The following is a 17,202-nucleotide window of genomic DNA, read 5'->3' on the forward strand; positions in this document are numbered from 1 at the left end:
AACAGCCGATAAAGACAACGCATGTGTACAGTATCAGTATAAGATCTGTGCATTATTTCTTAAAGTGACAGCAACCTAATATTCCTGCTGTATGTGTCTTTAATGTTAATCAAACAACAAAAGACAAGGAACTCAATTCTCAATTCTCTTGACTGAATAGCTTTGTAACTTTAACAATGATTGATCTTTATTTAATTTATACAGTGAAGATAATATGCAATGCTATTTTACATTTGACTACTTTACTGAATTTCAGTACCTGAAAACTAGATGTCTAAATAACCTGAAAAGCACTGTTGCATTTATTTGTGCTTTTGCTTGTAGTTTGATTACTTGTTCTTATTTTTTATTTGACAGTAGTTTTTTCCCCTGAACATAGCACATACCAAACCGCACTGAAACTGTGACCCTGAAACCTTGATAAAAATCGAACCGTGAGTCATTTGAAACATTACACCACTAATAGAAATGCTATTCTTTAAACACATCCAGGGAGCAATGTAACTGAAACAGCTAGTGCACAGAGAGAAAAGACTAACCAAAAGAGTTTCCCAGACTGGGCTTCTCCACCCCGGATGTATGGAGTGATAACTTTGGTGAAGTTCCACTCCTCCTCCAGCAGGTTCTTCAGGCTGTGGGAGGCTTGAGGCAGCTGCTGTAACATCTGGATCCAGCTGCGCATATAGTCAAAGTACACCTGCATGCACAGACACACAGAAGACATGTTTTTGTCTGTTTGATTTTTCTATATCAAAGCTCATCCAGATCACTGCTGTTCATGATGGAGATGTTGCTGGATTCTTCTGAATAACACCTTTAGGTAACACTTTATTTCAATAGTCCACTTTAGACATTCTACTAACTATAAGTAACTTTGCAACTACATGTCAAATAACTCTCATTAGAGTATTAGTAAACTGTCTGCTTAAAGGGATAGTTCACCCAAAAATGAAAATTCTGTCATCATTTACTCACCCTCAAGTTGTTCCAAACCCTGTATACATTTCTTTGTTCTGCTGAACACAAAGGAAGATATTTGGAAAATGTTTGTAACAGAACAGATCTCGGGGCCCATTGACTACCATAGTAGGGGAAAAAATATTATGGTAGTCAATGGGGCCCAAGATCTGCTTGGTTACAAACATTCTTCCTTTGTGTTGAGCAGAACAAAGACATTTATACAGGTTTGAAACAATTTGAGAGTGAGTTAACGACAGAATTTGTATTTTTGGGTGAACTCTCTCTTTAATATCTGCTAACAATTTAATTTGATGGTCCCTGAACAGTCATTCTACTGACTAACTTTTCACAAGTAACTTTTTTAATGAATCACAGTCAATTTGTCATGAATATAAATGTAATAGCACAAAAAAAGTTGATAAGATTACAACACTAGTCTGTCCAAATCCCACCTCTAGCATTTTATGGAGATCCTCCTCAAACTCGTCGATGTTGGTGTTGGTCTGCAGACCCTGGGGGTCAGTGACGACGCCTCGCAGCATGAACTGGTAGTACTGTTTCATCAGGAGCCCTCCTTTAAGAACCTCTTTACACTCACGCACCAACTACAATACACATAAACACACAACTCAGCCATTGTTGTAGCCTCTAGGAATCATTTCATGGGATTTCATTTAGTTATGCCAAATGTGAGAATAGCTTTTAAGAATTTATGCTTCTCGAAGAGAGTAGAGCACAACGTCCCCCAATAAGCATCACAGATCAAAACACCCATAAGTCATAATTATCAATAAATTCAAATCTACAACAAAAAACACTAACAATTAGTTTTTGTAAACAACTAAGCAATCAAAAAAGAAATGCACATATAAACCAAGATATTTTATTGATGGACTCATATGCTGGCTTTGCCAGTTGTATATTACTAGACCAGTAGTCATAGTTCATCTTGTGTAATTTCCTAAATCAATAGCTGTCAAGTGTCAATTAATAATATATTGTCAATGAATAATATACACCCACACACACACACACACATATACACATTTATATATAGTGCTGTCAACCGATTAAAAATAATAATAATGTACCGCAAATTTTTCTGTAATTAATTGTGATTTTAAATCTTACTGACAGCAAACTTTTGAAAGGCAGTGTATGTACAATATGTGTGTAAGTAATGACCTGCTTGATGCTGAGCAGGGACGGTTCCCCTGCAGGCCTTTGCTCAAGGCGCAGTTTTAGGCACTCGTGAATAACATTTAGCAGCACACGGCAAAGCACCAAGAAAGCCGGTCGGAATGAGGGCAGGTCCATATCCATTAGCTCCTTCCACGATACTCGTCCCGACCCATCCTCCTCCTCTACCTGACCGGACACGTGACGAGATAGCTCTGGAAGGTAGTCACAGTGCTGCAAAGAATAACCTGGGACCGCTGACAACTAACAGGAACAAAGCAGAATATGGACATGGAAAACAGGAACAGAGAGAATATGGGCATGAAAATTAAATTATATGAACATAAAACAGAAAACCACAAAATATTGCAGCAATACTGATAATAAAAAATGAAAAAGACAGAACACTGACATCAATTCCATAAAAGGAAGGGATCATGCAAATGTAATTATGCACTCACTCTCATGTTGTTCCAAACCCAAACAATTTTCTTTTTTAGAATTCGCAGTATAACAGTAGGTTAATAAATATTTATGAATCCGTTGATCCCGTTTACAAAACTGGTTAGGATGATTCATTCACAAATCCATTTCTCGAACTCACTGACACAGTAGAGGTAAACAGCAAAAAGATAATGAGTGAATTAGGGCTGGGCAAAATTAACAAAATCTTATATCACAATCGTTTCATTTTAATTATATATCCTAATCATTTAACAACATGTATTCTTTACTTCAATGAGCTCATTGTTTCTGCCTTAAATTAATACATTGTTTAAATTAATATATTGTTAGCAAACTGCGTGATTTGTATATGTACATTTCTGAAATGCATTACACACAGTCACCTCTGATAACAGATCACTGTAAATTGTAATGTAGACACGCATTTTCTGTGAAGCTGCTTTGAAATGATATGTATTGTGAAAAGCGCTATACAAATAAATGTGCATTGAATTGAATATAGGCTAATTGGGGGTGGGATATATGCCTCACGCTCAGCACACATAAAGCTGGCCTTAAAGCACTGGCAAAAGTAGCCTAATGATTATGAATGTGTCGAGAAAAAATAGCAAGGAGACATTTTAATTGTTTATCAATAAACTAGTGTTTTCTGAGTCGGTGGCTGCAAAGATGAAGTTGACGACGCTGAATCGTCATCTCTGCAGTATTGTGAACGCATGCACACGCCTATAGAGAGAAATGCACCTTTCATTTGGATTATTACATAATCAGAGAGTATTAGTTTAAAAGTAGACATTTCAAGCTTCTATAGGCATATTTCTCATGTCTGTGAGGCAAGTATCCTATTTATCCACCTTATGCTCTTAAGTTTATTTTGTGCACTGTCAAGTACATCAGATTTGTCATGTTGCCGGTCTTGACAGCAATCATCTTGTCGCAAATATTGCAACTGTCTGTTGGCATCAAGCCTGGTGAAATGTATGTGCACATGTTGGCAAGAACCAAATTGAGTTCCGTTTGTGTCTCATAGTGCTTGAAAGGTTTAAAATTGTTAGAAAGGTTTAAACTGGCAAGGCTTAAATGGTACAGCACCTCAACATCACGCGAGTATAACCCCGATATAGACAAGAATGCAAAATCTCTACCGGTGGTCAAATCTGTACTAGTTTATCATGTCTACCAGTATATCGCCCACCCCTACAGTGACCTTTTGACCTTTATGGAACTTGAAGCTCCAATTCCCATTTATAGCCATTGCATTAAAGAGCAACCAGCACAGTTCTCCTTTTGTGCTCCACAGAAGCAAAAAAGTCATACAGGTTTGGAACAAAATGAAGGTGAGGTAATGATGAAAGTATTCTCATTTTGGGTTGAACTAATTCTTCAAAAGAACTTCTCTCATTCTTTCCAAACTGCCACGAAGCCAAAAGGAACGTTATCGAATTTTCCTCCGATATTCCACACATTTAGAACCAATCTAATGTCCTGTCAGCACCACAGTTGCTCTCTCACCTCTTGAGCCGGCATGTGACTCAACAGAGCAGTTCTGGACCTCTGCAGCGAGCGGTCCATCAGCTTGTGCAGTCTGAGGATCAGTTTACGCAGTCCCATCTGTTTAAGTGCCTTATCCACAAACGGCCTGTATATGGCAGTGGGACAGTAGCAGGTCTCGTTGTCCCGTGGGAGAAACTCCTCCTCTGACATGAGGCGTGAAAACTTTGGCGTGAGGCAGGGCGACTGCTCCCCATCACTAGTCGCCTCACTCAAGGTCCTTTCCTCCCCGTCGTTGTCGGCGGTGAAGGTAGCCGTGGACTCTGTCTCATCCTCGTCATCCTCATTGCCGCGGGAACAGCGAGGAGAGGGGATCTCGAAGATGGGCCAGCCGATGCGGGAAAGGTCCCTGAGGCCCAGCACGGTGCCCATCACACGCAGCTTCTGGTTCAGGTCCTGAGTGATATTGAGCCACAAGCAGAGCGCCTGCACCCTGCCCTGGAAATCCCGAGCTGCGTACTTTTCGTAGTCCTTCTGCAAGGTTTGCAGAGACGGGAACAGAGCCTCCACTGACTCCAACAGAGACATGACCCGCTTGACCTGATCGAAAGCTACTCGCTGCCTTTGCAGGTGCTCCCGGCACTCCAGTGCTGAAGAAAGCGGAGCAGCAGCGTCGATCTCTCCCCAGGACACGGAACAAGTGTTAAAGCTAAACGGATCGTTCCTGCAGTTGGTTTCACCAGGACAGGAGTTGCTCTCCTCGACCGAGACTTTGCTCTCAAGCCCGGCTAGGCTGCTATAATCCACTTTGAAGTGCAGAACCTCGTTGATGATGTCAGGTATGGCTTGGCGGGCAGTGTACAGGTACAGGTCCTGCTCCATGACGCTACGGCGGGCATGCCAGGCCTGCAACTCCAACCAGATGACCTCGTTGTTCTGGCCCATGAAGGCAGTGTTCTCCAGGCCGCGCTGCTCCTTCTCCTTCTTCTTGGATGACATGGAGGTGAGTTTAAGCAGCAGCCGCAGAGTCTCAAAGAACTTGAGACGGTCTGCCGGACAGTCTGTGCGTGAGGTCTGCCGGTGGGTGCGCACAGGCAGCATGCCCAGGCTCAGGTATGGCTTGCGGGGATCCATGTTTCTAGAGCCGATGGTACTGGACTTGGACACCGAATCCAGCATGAAGGTGCCCTCGAACTTGCTGTCCCGCTCGTTGGAGCGCTGGTTGAAGCGCTGCTTCTTTTCCTGCTTGTAGCTGTGCTCTTCAGGAGGTTCGGCTGATCTGGCTCCTTCACGTTCTCGTTGAGACAACGGGCTGGAGGAACACGGCTTCTCTGATGATGAAAGAGATGAAAGTTGGTGACATGACCAAACCCATTTATTACAATAAATCTTATTTCTATATCTACTTCATTTACTCCGCTCTTTATTTTTATTTTTATAAGCAATACAATAGAATATAAATAAAATTATAACATGCCTTTTTATATTATTAAATAAACAAATATATATACTTTTCCATCCCCTGATTTATATACCGATATATCTGTGCATAGTGCAAAAACCTGACAATTGTTGACAATTTTCATTTTTGTTGACTATTTAAATTTGGCTTAGTTGTTTTAGCCCTAGTTGTTATTCTTCAATAATATCATCTTTTATTCATATTTTCTTTTCCCCTTATGAATTAACTTCAGTGGCTTTTCTTCATTTAAACGTCAAATCCATCGATTTTCATTCAACGTGATCTCAAGCGCTTGAATGTCACTTTAGAATGGGGCCCTAACACCATATGTTTCAGATATTTGCACATTAAGGGCTCTCACCTTTGCCCTTTGACCCCTGGCTGTTTCTCTGGTGTTTGATGGACATACGTTTTATCTGTCGAGGAGTGCGGGGTGGGGAGGTGCTGTAGAGATTCTCCTCTTCCTGGCTGGGCTCGTCCCAAGACTCATCCACCTCAGTATTCTGCTGGGGCACATCTTTGGACGAGTCCTTGAGTCTGAACAGAAATCAGAACAATCCAAAATATGATTATGGCCATGAACAGCCTTGGTAAACTCCACATTTAAGACATTAAAATAGAATAATTTAAGAACAGATATCCATTGCAAAGTCAAGAAGCAAGTTATATTCTCTACATAGCTAAGGAAATCTTAGGGAAAACCTGCGTTGACCCTTAGAGTTGCAAGAATTATTCAAATATATTGATTACTGCGCTTTAAACTGTCATAAGATCAACATTTAACATTTCATATTGCTAAGCCTTAAATACAGATTTGGATATAAATGAAAAAAATGCCTTAAAATAGCAGCTCTTATGTACAACAAGATATACAAAAAAAAAATACAAATGTGCAATGTCTTCTGTCTCCAAATTTTAATTAAAAAAAACTCTGAGGGTGACCACTTGAGTTAGGCCTATGTTTAAAAGAAATATTCGTGAGCTAATAAAAGTCTTTTAAGAGGATTACAAAAAGTATCGGTAGAGGACATGCATCCCATAGACAATGAAACAAACAAAAAAGGACTGCATTTGCTAGTGGGAGGGAGCAAACTGGTGCAAAACTCCCCATCATGCTGAGACAAACTGTGTATGTAGGTGTATTTGGACACGTGCATGTCTGTGTGCTTGTGTGGGAGGAAAATGATACTGATACGGGGCCATTGTCAAGCAACGAAGGAAAGGATCACTTTCACAGTGGGGTCAGACTTTGGTTGACTTAATCTGTGATTTCACTCACAAAGACCACTCTGAGCAAAGCCCAAGTCATCCATCTGCCCCTCACACATACATCAATTCCACACAATCCCCCAGGGAGTCTCCAGGCAGGCCAAAAGTCCTCCCAGACACCTGCTGCAGGGTATTGTGGTCCTCGTGCCAGAACATTCAGACACAGACGGCCCGACTCCCCGCACCCCACCGTTGCCGCCACTTAACATATGGATACCACCACAAGACCCATCATTTACATTTAGCTTACTCACGTCACAAAAAAGAACAACAATTTGAATTGTGATTTTCTTTTAAAGCTCCATGTTTGCTGTTCTTATTTATAGGGCTACACAATTTGGCCAAACATTTTCTGATAATATATCAGATATGACTATAAAATAATACATTTGGTAGCACTTTATTTTACATTCCTGTTCCCCATGTACATAATAATGTACTTAGTAATTGCAATAACTGGGTAATAACTAGGTACAATTTACCCTAAACCTAACCTTAACCCATGTAGATACCTTATATTAACCAGTAGGCCTACCTTCTTAGTAAAATAAAGTGCAACCATAAATTCGCATTAAATAAAAATATTAAAATGTAGTTAAAAGTTAGAAATATTACTATTGTAACATTTCATTGTAAAAAACAATTGAGTAAAGAAAATTAAGAAAATATATTAATAATAATCCCAATTTATTTTACAGTACAAATGTACAATAAAAAAAATATTACTAATATTTATGTCCGTCTTAATTTCTCCATTTTCAAACGTTAAACCACAGAGTTTTTGTTTTGATGGAAAACCGCAAGAAGTACTTAACTTTATCTTTACTAGACATATAGCATTCCCAAATGCACATTATAAAGCAACCCGAAATGCACATGCAGAGATGAGTTCGTGTGGACCAGCAATTACTGTAAACTATGCATCAAACATGCAGCACATATGTAATTAGATCGCAACCTTTACGATTTGATAGTTGCACTAAGCCAAATCACAATTATGCAGCCCTACCATTTACAGACACTGCAAACTGATGTGCGTTTTTCAGTAATGAACATTGCAACGTCATAATTCATAAAAACCCAACCAACACAAGAAATAGCTCAAGTTAAGGAAATAAGTTCTGAGAGTAAATATATGCAGTTACATTTACAGAAAGCAAACTAGTTGCATGCATTTCAGGGTGTTTTTGTGCAAAACTGTAGGCTCAAACAGCCTAGTAAAAACTCTGAAAAGCTTGCTGGGAGAGTGACAGAATGTTTGTGTTTGAAGGTGCAGCCCTGGGCAGAGTCTAACTGTTACCAAACCCTTCAGGAATGACACAGGAAATGGTGAAATCACCCAGGCTCTGGCTGTTTGTTTGGTTGGTTGTCATGACGTATCTTCATTGAACGCTGCTTGAGCACTAGAGTGGAAAGGTCTAGAGAATTCCGCCTCTGTGCTGCTATCACCCCATTCAAAGGCACCCGACCCGCAGGAACACCAGGGCAGCGCCGAGTGCAACCCCATAACCCACAAAAGCAATCCACGTTGTTGATTTACGGCTGCATATGGAGCTCAGGTCCACTGAATAGCTCATCCAAGGTTATCAGGAACAAACTATACAGCAGAGGAATGTTACAGCCTTTGACGAGGGCCATAAACAGAGCTGACCACATCTGCCTCGCTGCAGTCAAGAGAGGGCCGTGACCTCTGACCCCTCCCGCCACTAGAGTCATTGTTGTAGCCCGCAGCGCTTCATTGTGTGCGAGCGGCACGTGGAACAACCGTCTCGACGTCTAATGGCTGGTTGCAGCTGGTGATAGGAATGGATGATATTCCTGAAACTATTCATATTTTTAAGACTTCTGACAACACTACATATTTTGTATATAGATATTTACATGTAATTATTCAGAAATCAGAATAAGAAGTGTTGTCAGGCAGGGGGTAATCGAAAACATTGTCTAAGGCCCTTTACAAGTTGGGCCACTCAAAAAAAAGGTCCCGGGACCCATGAAGTTTCCCAGTAAAGAAAATGTGCAAAATGAAGTGTATAACTCTTTATTAGAACTTGACAGTTGAATTTGCAATGTTAAGTCCAAATTTCTCCCCAAAATCAAAAGAATTTAAAAAAAACAGAAATAAATCAAAAGCTTGGGGTCAGGTTTTTTTTTTTTTTTTTTGCCATTTAAAGAAATTCTATTATTCATCAAGGTTGCATTAAAATAATCAAAAGTGACAGCAAATATATATACAGTGGGTACGGAAAGTATTCAGACCCCCTTAAATTTGTCACTCTTTGTTATATTGCAGCCATTTGCTAAAATTATTCATTATTTTGCACATTTATTAAAAAAGAAAAACTGAAATATCACATGGTCCTAAGTATTCAGACCCTTTGCTGTGACACTCATATTTAACTCCGGTGCTGTCCATTTCTTCTGATCATCCTTGAGATGGTTCTACACCTTCATTTGAGTCCAGCTGTGTTTGATTATACTGATTGGACTTGATTAGGAAAGCCACACACCTGTCTATATAAGACCTTACAGCTCACAGTGCATGTCAGAGCAAATGAGAATCATGAGGTCAAAGGAACTGCCTGAAGAGCTCAGAGACAGAATTGTGGCAAGGCACAGATATGGCCAAGGTTACAAAAAAATGTCTGCTGCACTTAAGGTTCCTAAGAGCACACTGGCCTCCATAATCCTTAAATGGAAGACGTTTGGGACGACCAGAACCCTTCCTAGAGCTGGCCGTCCGGCCAAACTGAGCTATCGGGGGAGAAGAGCCTTGGTGAGAGAGGTAAGATCAAAGATCACTGTGGCTGAGCTCCAGAGATGCAGTCGGGAGATGGGAGAACGTTGTAGTAAGTCAACCATCACTGCAGCCATCCACCAGTCTGGGCTTTATGGCAGAGTGGCCCGACGGAAGCCTCTCCTCAGTGCAAGACACATGAAAGCACACCTGAAGGACTCCAAGATGGTGATAAATAAGATTCTCTGGTCTGATGAGACGGCCTTAATTCTAAGTGGTATGTGTGGAGAAAACCAGGCACTGCTCATCACCTGTCCAATACAGTCTCAACAGTGAAGCATGGTGGTGGCAGCATCATGCTGTGGGGGTGTTTTTCAGCTGCATGGACAGGACGACTGGTTGCAATCGAGGGAAAGATGAATGCGGCCAAGTACAGGGATATCCTGGACGAAAACCTTCTCCAGAGTGCTCTGGACCTCAGACTGGGCCGAAGGTTCACCTTCCAACAAGACAATGACCCTAAGCACACAGCTAAAATAACAAAGGAGTGGCTTCACAACAACTCCGTGACTGTTCTTGAATGGCCCAGCCAGAGCCCTGACTTAAACCCAATTGAGCATCTCTGGAGAGACCTGAAAATGGCTGTCCACCAACGTTTACCATCCAACCTGACAGAACTGGAGAGGATCTGCAAGGAGGAATGGCAGAGGATACCCAAATCCAGGTGTGAAAAACTTGTTGCATCTTTCCCAAAAAGACTCATGGCTGTATTAGATCAAAAGGGTGCTTCTACTAAATACTGAGCAAAGGGTCTGAATACTTAGGACCATGTGATATTTCAGTTTTTCTTTTTTAATAAATGTGCAAAAATGTCAACAATTCTGTGTTTTTCTGTCAATATGGGGTGCTGTGTGTACAATAATTAGGACAAATGGCTGCAATATAACAAAGAGTGAAAAATGTAAGGGGGTCTGAATACTTTCCGTACCCACTGTATATATTCATTATTTATTTTTTTATCTTCTTTTAAACTTTCTATTCATCAAAGAATCCTAAAAAAAATCCATAAAAATATTAAGCCACAAAAGATAATATTAAGAAACGTTTCTTGAACACCAAATCAGCATATTAGAACGATTTCTGAAGGATCATGTGACCCTAAAGACTGGAGTAATGATGCTGGAAATTCAGCTTTACCATCACAGGAATAAAATGACACTATAAAATATATTAAAATAGAAAAAGAGTTATTATAATTGGAAATTAAAATTTTCACAATGATATTGTTTTTACTGTGCATTTTATCAAACAAATGCAGTCTTGGTGAGCATAAGAGACTTCTTTCAAAAACATTTTACAATTGAGCAAACCCTTTCCTGCAAATGACAGTATTTTCTTACTACTGCAATGCATGATAAATAAATAAAAATCTCATTATTACTGTAATACAGCAACAAATCATCCTGTTTGTACACATTTGTTTTTTACTAAAATCATCTTAAATGAATGTTTCATAAATTGTCCTAAAATTAGCTTTATTTTCTTTAAAATTTTCTTTCCTTTGATTTTTCCTTTGTCATTTATTGTCGAGATTTTGTAAGATTCACTCAGGCAGAAAAGCAATAAGCTGACTATTTTTCCCATGAAAAAAATTTAAGTCCAACAAATTTTCCGAGGAAACATGAACTAACAATGAACAAAGGAGAGAATAGAAATAAATAGAACAGTTTTTCAAAGGATGTTCATGGATTCAGCCAAAACCCGTTGGGACATCATGTTACCAATGACAAGGAACAACCAGTAATTCATGCCAGAAACTACCTTTGACATGAGGCCTTGTGAGCAATGCTTTGGTATTGCTGGCATGTGAGCACACACACACACACACTTCCTTCTCTAACAGGCAGACAACAACCCTGCTGAGCTTATTGATTGAGGCCGTGCAAGACTCAACAAAAGCCTGATTGGACCCTATAGGTCACCACTGACACACAGGTAACCGAAGACCAATCATCCATCCACTTCTGTTTGGGTACCAAGAGGTGTTGCAACAAGTTATCAATCAAAACAATGTTATTGATCAACTATTCTATTGCACCGTTCACAAAGATTTAAAGTAATGAAGTGAATTTTTACGGATATAGCATATGCACTCATATTTTAATGGTATATTCTTATTCCGAATCCGGTCACTTACACAATTGTTCAGAGGTTTATTGTGAATAATATTGTGAAATATTATTACGATTTAAAACATTATTCTGATTTTGCACTCAAACATTTCTTCTTATAATCAATGTCGACAATTGTGCTGCTTAACATTTTCATGGAAACCGTGAAACGTTTCTTCATTTCTTTGATGACTGAAGTTCGAAAGAACAGCATAGTTTGAAATTAAAATGTTTGAATCAATTATCAAAATTGTTAGTTGCAGCCCAGGCACCAAACATGCATCCATATGACCTTTCCCCACAAGCACTAGAAATAAAGTATCCAGAATGTTGTTAGTAAACAAGTCCACCGGCCTGTGATGTTCCCTTGAGTGGTATTCTCTGAGCTCGTGATTTCTTGGAATTGACATTCAATATTTTCTCATAGACATGAAGGTCCAATCTATGTAAGGAACAAGTGTAATGGTTCTGGTTTGGGTTTTTGCAAATGCTGGTTTTGAACCTACAAACAAATTTAAAAGTGAGCTGGGTAATTTCTGCATCACTAGCAGTGCCAAATTAAATCGCAAGCCATTTGTCTGAACAACCAGAATACCGGTAAGAGAACAACACTGGATCACCTGTTGATTGAAGTTTAAGTTTCATCAACCTTATTTGCTGGTGTTTTGGTGCAGATATTACACTAGAGATTTGTAACATTTCAAAAACAGTTATTTTGTGAATATTCATAATATGTAAATCGAATGCACTGTTGCTGCTTTGGATAAGTGTCTACTAATGTGTAAACTGGTGTTTCTGACCTAGCTGCCAGAATTATATTGTACTGCGCAGTCAAGAGTGATGCACTCAGGCCATTACTAAACTGTATTATCAAGCCTATCTAGATCCAGAAGACATCCATTCCTGCACATTTTCCTTATTATAAAAGCAGCACTTTGAGGTTTCGGACTTGATTGATTTGCATCCTCGTCTCAACATATGCATACTTCCATGCTAATAATATATCTGGAAGAAAACAAAATATCTTCACGTTTCCTATAAATTGCATGACTCAAACTAGATAAAAGTAATGTTGCTTGTTAAGTTAAATGTTGGCCTCTTAAATAAGATCTCGATAGGCACAAATTAGATCTATGATTCATTGCTATAATTGCAGCCTATACAACTTATGCATGGAGTGACTGATGTTGGCTGTGGATGAATGAAGTGCATAATAGCACAAAGTCACATTATGAAAAGTGAGTTCCAGGAATGCTAAAGCGGACTTCCTCTAATTTTAAAACAAGCTTTGCTCTATTTCCCATCACTATGCCACAGATTTGTACAATGTCATTTCCTGTGTCCACATAATGACCATTTGAGGCCGCAAGGCAAAATGACTTTGTGTGTGTGTGTGTGTGTGTGTGTGTGTGTGTGTGTGTGTGTGTGTGTGTGTGTGTGTGTGTGTGTTACATTAAGACATGAGCATGTGGACCAAAATGGAGTGAGAGTGAGAGTTGCATGAGGGACCAATGAAAAACCACCAACCTTGTCTAGCCAATACCTCTGCATGGAGGACTCAACATAAGTCACTATAACCTCCACCCCTGGTGCACACCCTCTCTGGACAATTGAAAGCATAATTGAAGATATTACATGAGAAACTAAAGACTGTTTTGAGAGTTTAGCTAGACAAGTGATCGCTTAAGGATGATATGCGTTACATCTCGGCACTTCCTTCCTGAAGTCAAAAAGAGGACACAGTGGGCAAAGAGATGCAGGTGCTCAGCCAACATACACACCAAAAATACTAACCTTACAAACTAAAAGCACAAAAAGGAAAGAAAAATCTAAAAAATGCAGATAAACTTATGCATCCGATTTGGCTTAAGAGAACAGCTGTGTGAGCTAATAGGGCTGATCGCATTTCCAATATTTAGTGCATAATCTATTTTTTATCATAATCTATCATAATACTATTTTAGCTGTGAAATAACACTATTATAAACACTAATGCTCAAAATAATAAATTGGCTTGAGTAGGACAAACTTAAACTAACTAGTTCAGTCAAATTAACTTTTTCTTTCAAGTTCACAGAACTGATTAGACGAACTTAAGTTTAACTGAAACTGGGCTGGGATTTCTATTTCCGAGCATGCTTTGCCCATGGTGCTCGAAAGGGAGAGTCAACGCTAAAATTAAGTGTAATATAATGGGGTTTTTTGTGCAAGATTTGATGATGAATATCTGTAGTGTCTAGTTAGCAAGCAACGCTAGAACTGATATGCTGTGTGTGTGTGTGTGTGTGTGTGTGTGTGTGTGCGCATGAGGTGTCTCTTTATTCTATTTTATTTATTTGTGCAATCGTTTGCAATTTGTTTATTTGTTCTTATTTTATTACAGACTGTCTACTGTTTTGTTTTTTTGTCTCTGCTGTGTGTAAGCTAAATTACCCAAATTATCAAAAAAACATGAGACAACAAATGATCTGTATTGCAGTATATGTGGCAGTTTTCCCGTGGTATCGAAAACCGCATCGAATATCGATATTTTTCAAAATATCTTATAAAAGTTTGAAATTATTTAAGTGAAATATATTTCGTGTAGGCCTATTTATTTTATTCCTTTTATATAGTTAATTTTATTCTGCTGTTCTCAGTTCACAGAAGCGCTGCAGGTGCGTGATGTGATGATGTTTATGCTGCTATTTGTGCATGTAAAGCTAAACCTCTGGGGAAAAAAAACATTTGCGGTAATTTTTAATGTGTCACAGACACCCACCTATTCTAATTTAATTTAAATTTGGCATTCTAATCTTGTCACTTAACGAGCTTTGATTCTCAGTCAGGAAAATAATCTAAATTAACAAAATGCTCTCATTTCAATTCTCCACCAGATTTACTACGCTGCAAGCAAGTTCACATTAACTTAAAAACTTGCGTACACGAGCGGAGGCCTGACGTGAGATTTGATCGTAGTCACCGCTCACGTCCATATTGATAAATGCCAAGTTTTGCGTGGAAACGCGCAGTTTTCTGTCATGCTTTTATTTCGTAAATGAGGCCCAATGCATCTACTTGGTAACCAGAGCTGAAATGATAGCTCTACAAAAGTCAGAAAAGACGTGGGACTGACAGCAATCTGAAGCATTGGACCATGGATTGTGCAAAGAAATAAATTAATGAGTTCCAGCCATGGGTGCCACCAGGACGTGAGGTCAACATTCTTTTAGTGCACCACATCCTGGAATTGAGGCATGCTTGTGGTCATAAATGAGCAGGGATAGGATTTACAGCGTGCTATACAATGACGTAAAACGTCAAAATGTCAACTGTGCATGTTCAGCAACCATACTGAAGAATAGCATACTTGCAGAGTGATCCGTGACATTTCTAAATAACATACGTTTCGTACTAAGGATTCCAAAATGTTCCAAGGCAACAATTTAACCTTAAGTCACCACCGAAGGCCAAGAAATACATTCTTGCCGCACTAAGCAATTTCACCCTAAAAGCCATGCATGCTGATTTTAAAGTTCACCTCATAGATGTCCCAGTTCATATATACTGCACACACAGTAAACAAGAAATTAAATGCACAATCTCTGATCTTGCATTTTAAACAAGTTATCTCTATCCTTAACAGTTACCTAAGAAAGCAGTTTATCACAAAGAACTGCTAGGAAGGGCGGGGAGAGCAGGAAGAGAGACACAACAAGGCATTCTTGAGAAGCTGTCGCCGGGCGTTCAGGGCAAACACTTTCGGTGACGTTGCGTGGGGTCATAAGAGACATAACTATGAAAACGCTCCAGAACATTCCACTGGGCTTTATCAGCTAAAGCCTTGTGCACATGGCAGTGGGAAAACAAAACTTTCTGAACCTTATCTTAAACAGAAGGGCTCAAATGCAGGAAGACATTAAGGTTGAAAACATCATTTATGACAGCAAATAATGCACTGCAAAAAGAAAAGAAAAAAAGGCATTTGGCCACAGGCCAACAAGAAATATGTGGGAAAATAAGATGGCAGAACAATCTGTACAGTGCACATCTCCCAAAAGAACCACAAACATCAGTGAATAAATAATGCCTTAAAAAAAAACAATTCCCAGAATCAGATGCTGCACGTCAAATCCAAGAAATTCTGCTCAGTTGAGCGCAGACAGGTGATTTCTGGGAATTGCAAATCAAACATTTCACCAACTCACTAAGGGAGTGTGTGTCAATCTGACTCCCACGACTCGTGGTTTACCGACTGGATGTTTTATTTTCAATCAGACTTCATCCCTGATATCGGATTAACTTCCAACTTTTACTCGTCGTGCGTGATGTTTGTTAAGAGTTGTGTGCAACTCAAGCTGCACTCGAGGAATGATATGCAAATAAACATTGAACCGACAGTCTCAATATTTCTAATCACACCCAGATATCGAGTTCGGATAACAATACAGTGGAAAAAAAATATTTCACAACCCTGAAACTTTAAAAGGCACATTGCCGAATTTGAGAGAGAGAGAGAGAGAGAGAGACGCCGTACATAACTCGCGCGCTAGCGGAGTACAATGATCTTGCACATAGACGCACAATCTCTTTACCTTTCCCACAGGTCTGCTTGTTGCCATTAACGCAGAGTTTTTCCCCTCAGGAACAGATGTAATCATGCATACGCTTGCTGTGAGGTAACCGTTTTCAATTCAATAAAAGTTTGCAACTTTAATGTGAAATTCTGCTTAGTGTTGCGCTGCAAAGTAGGATCACTTTGTGGCAGGAAGCGATTTGCAGCGATGCCCGATTCGTGAACAAATCATTCTAGTGAGTCGGATCTTTTCAATGATTCGGTTGAACCGCTAACGTCAAGTCAACTCATTAATTAACTGAACCTTTCAGATTCGTAAGGTATCAATACATAATGAGTACCTCTCAATACTAAAATTGATGCTTCCTCGTTTCAAACCTATCAAAGAAAGACATCTTGAAGGACGTCTCAATTCTCTAAGTGCACCGCGAGGAGTGAGGAAGCTTCAGGAGGAGCGATGAGTGAAGATGCACAGGGTCAGGTGTAGGCTATCTCATGCGGAAGTCTTTGTTGTCAAGAAACCTGACAAATTCTCCTCCCCCTTTACAACTGTCTCTGTATTTAAATTACAACTGTTGCAATAATAATAAAAAAAAGAGTAAATTATTACAATAGTAATAAATATGTATTATTCATTTCTAAAATAAACAAACTTCAACAACTTAAGATTCCCTGAGCTGATGACGCTTTGAAGTGACGCTCGAGTGATCAAGAATATTCCAATACCCATTATCTTTGTTTATTACTATATTCAGAAATAAATTACAAATGCAATAAAACTGTATAAATTGTTTGTATAATCTGTTGTAGTTTTTTATTATTATTATTATGATTATTGTTTATTTTATTTTGGATTCAATATGGTTCTGTGTTGTTGAGCCTTCCATGCGGTTTTTTTTTTTTTTTTTGTATA

General features: G+C 39.2%; 1 protein-coding gene across 4 annotated transcripts in view; it reads right to left on the reverse strand.

The window, feature by feature from the left end:
• The window catches only part of map3k4 (mitogen-activated protein kinase kinase kinase 4), a 37,024-nt gene that overhangs the window by 18,713 nt on the left and 1,109 nt on the right, over positions 1-17,202 (reverse strand). For 2 of the 4 annotated variants that reach the window (XM_084391727.1, XM_084391729.1), the window contains exons 2-6: positions 5,919-6,094; positions 4,117-5,426; positions 2,146-2,403; positions 1,413-1,565; positions 540-697 (exon numbers count right to left, since the gene is read on the reverse strand). In XM_084391727.1, coding sequence (XP_084247853.1) covers positions 540-697; positions 1,413-1,565; positions 2,146-2,403; positions 4,117-5,426; positions 5,919-6,094 — 2,055 coding nt within the window. Of the gene's footprint in view, positions 1-539; positions 698-1,412; positions 1,566-2,145; positions 2,404-4,116; positions 5,427-5,918; positions 6,095-16,308; positions 16,451-17,202 lie in introns of those variants that run through there. The other 2 variants (XM_084391730.1, XM_084391728.1) reach the window with 2 other exon arrangements.

Source organism: Rutilus rutilus (genome assembly GCF_951802725.1).
Source record: "Rutilus rutilus genome assembly, chromosome: 20".
NCBI lineage: Eukaryota > Metazoa > Chordata > Actinopteri > Cypriniformes > Leuciscidae > Rutilus > Rutilus rutilus.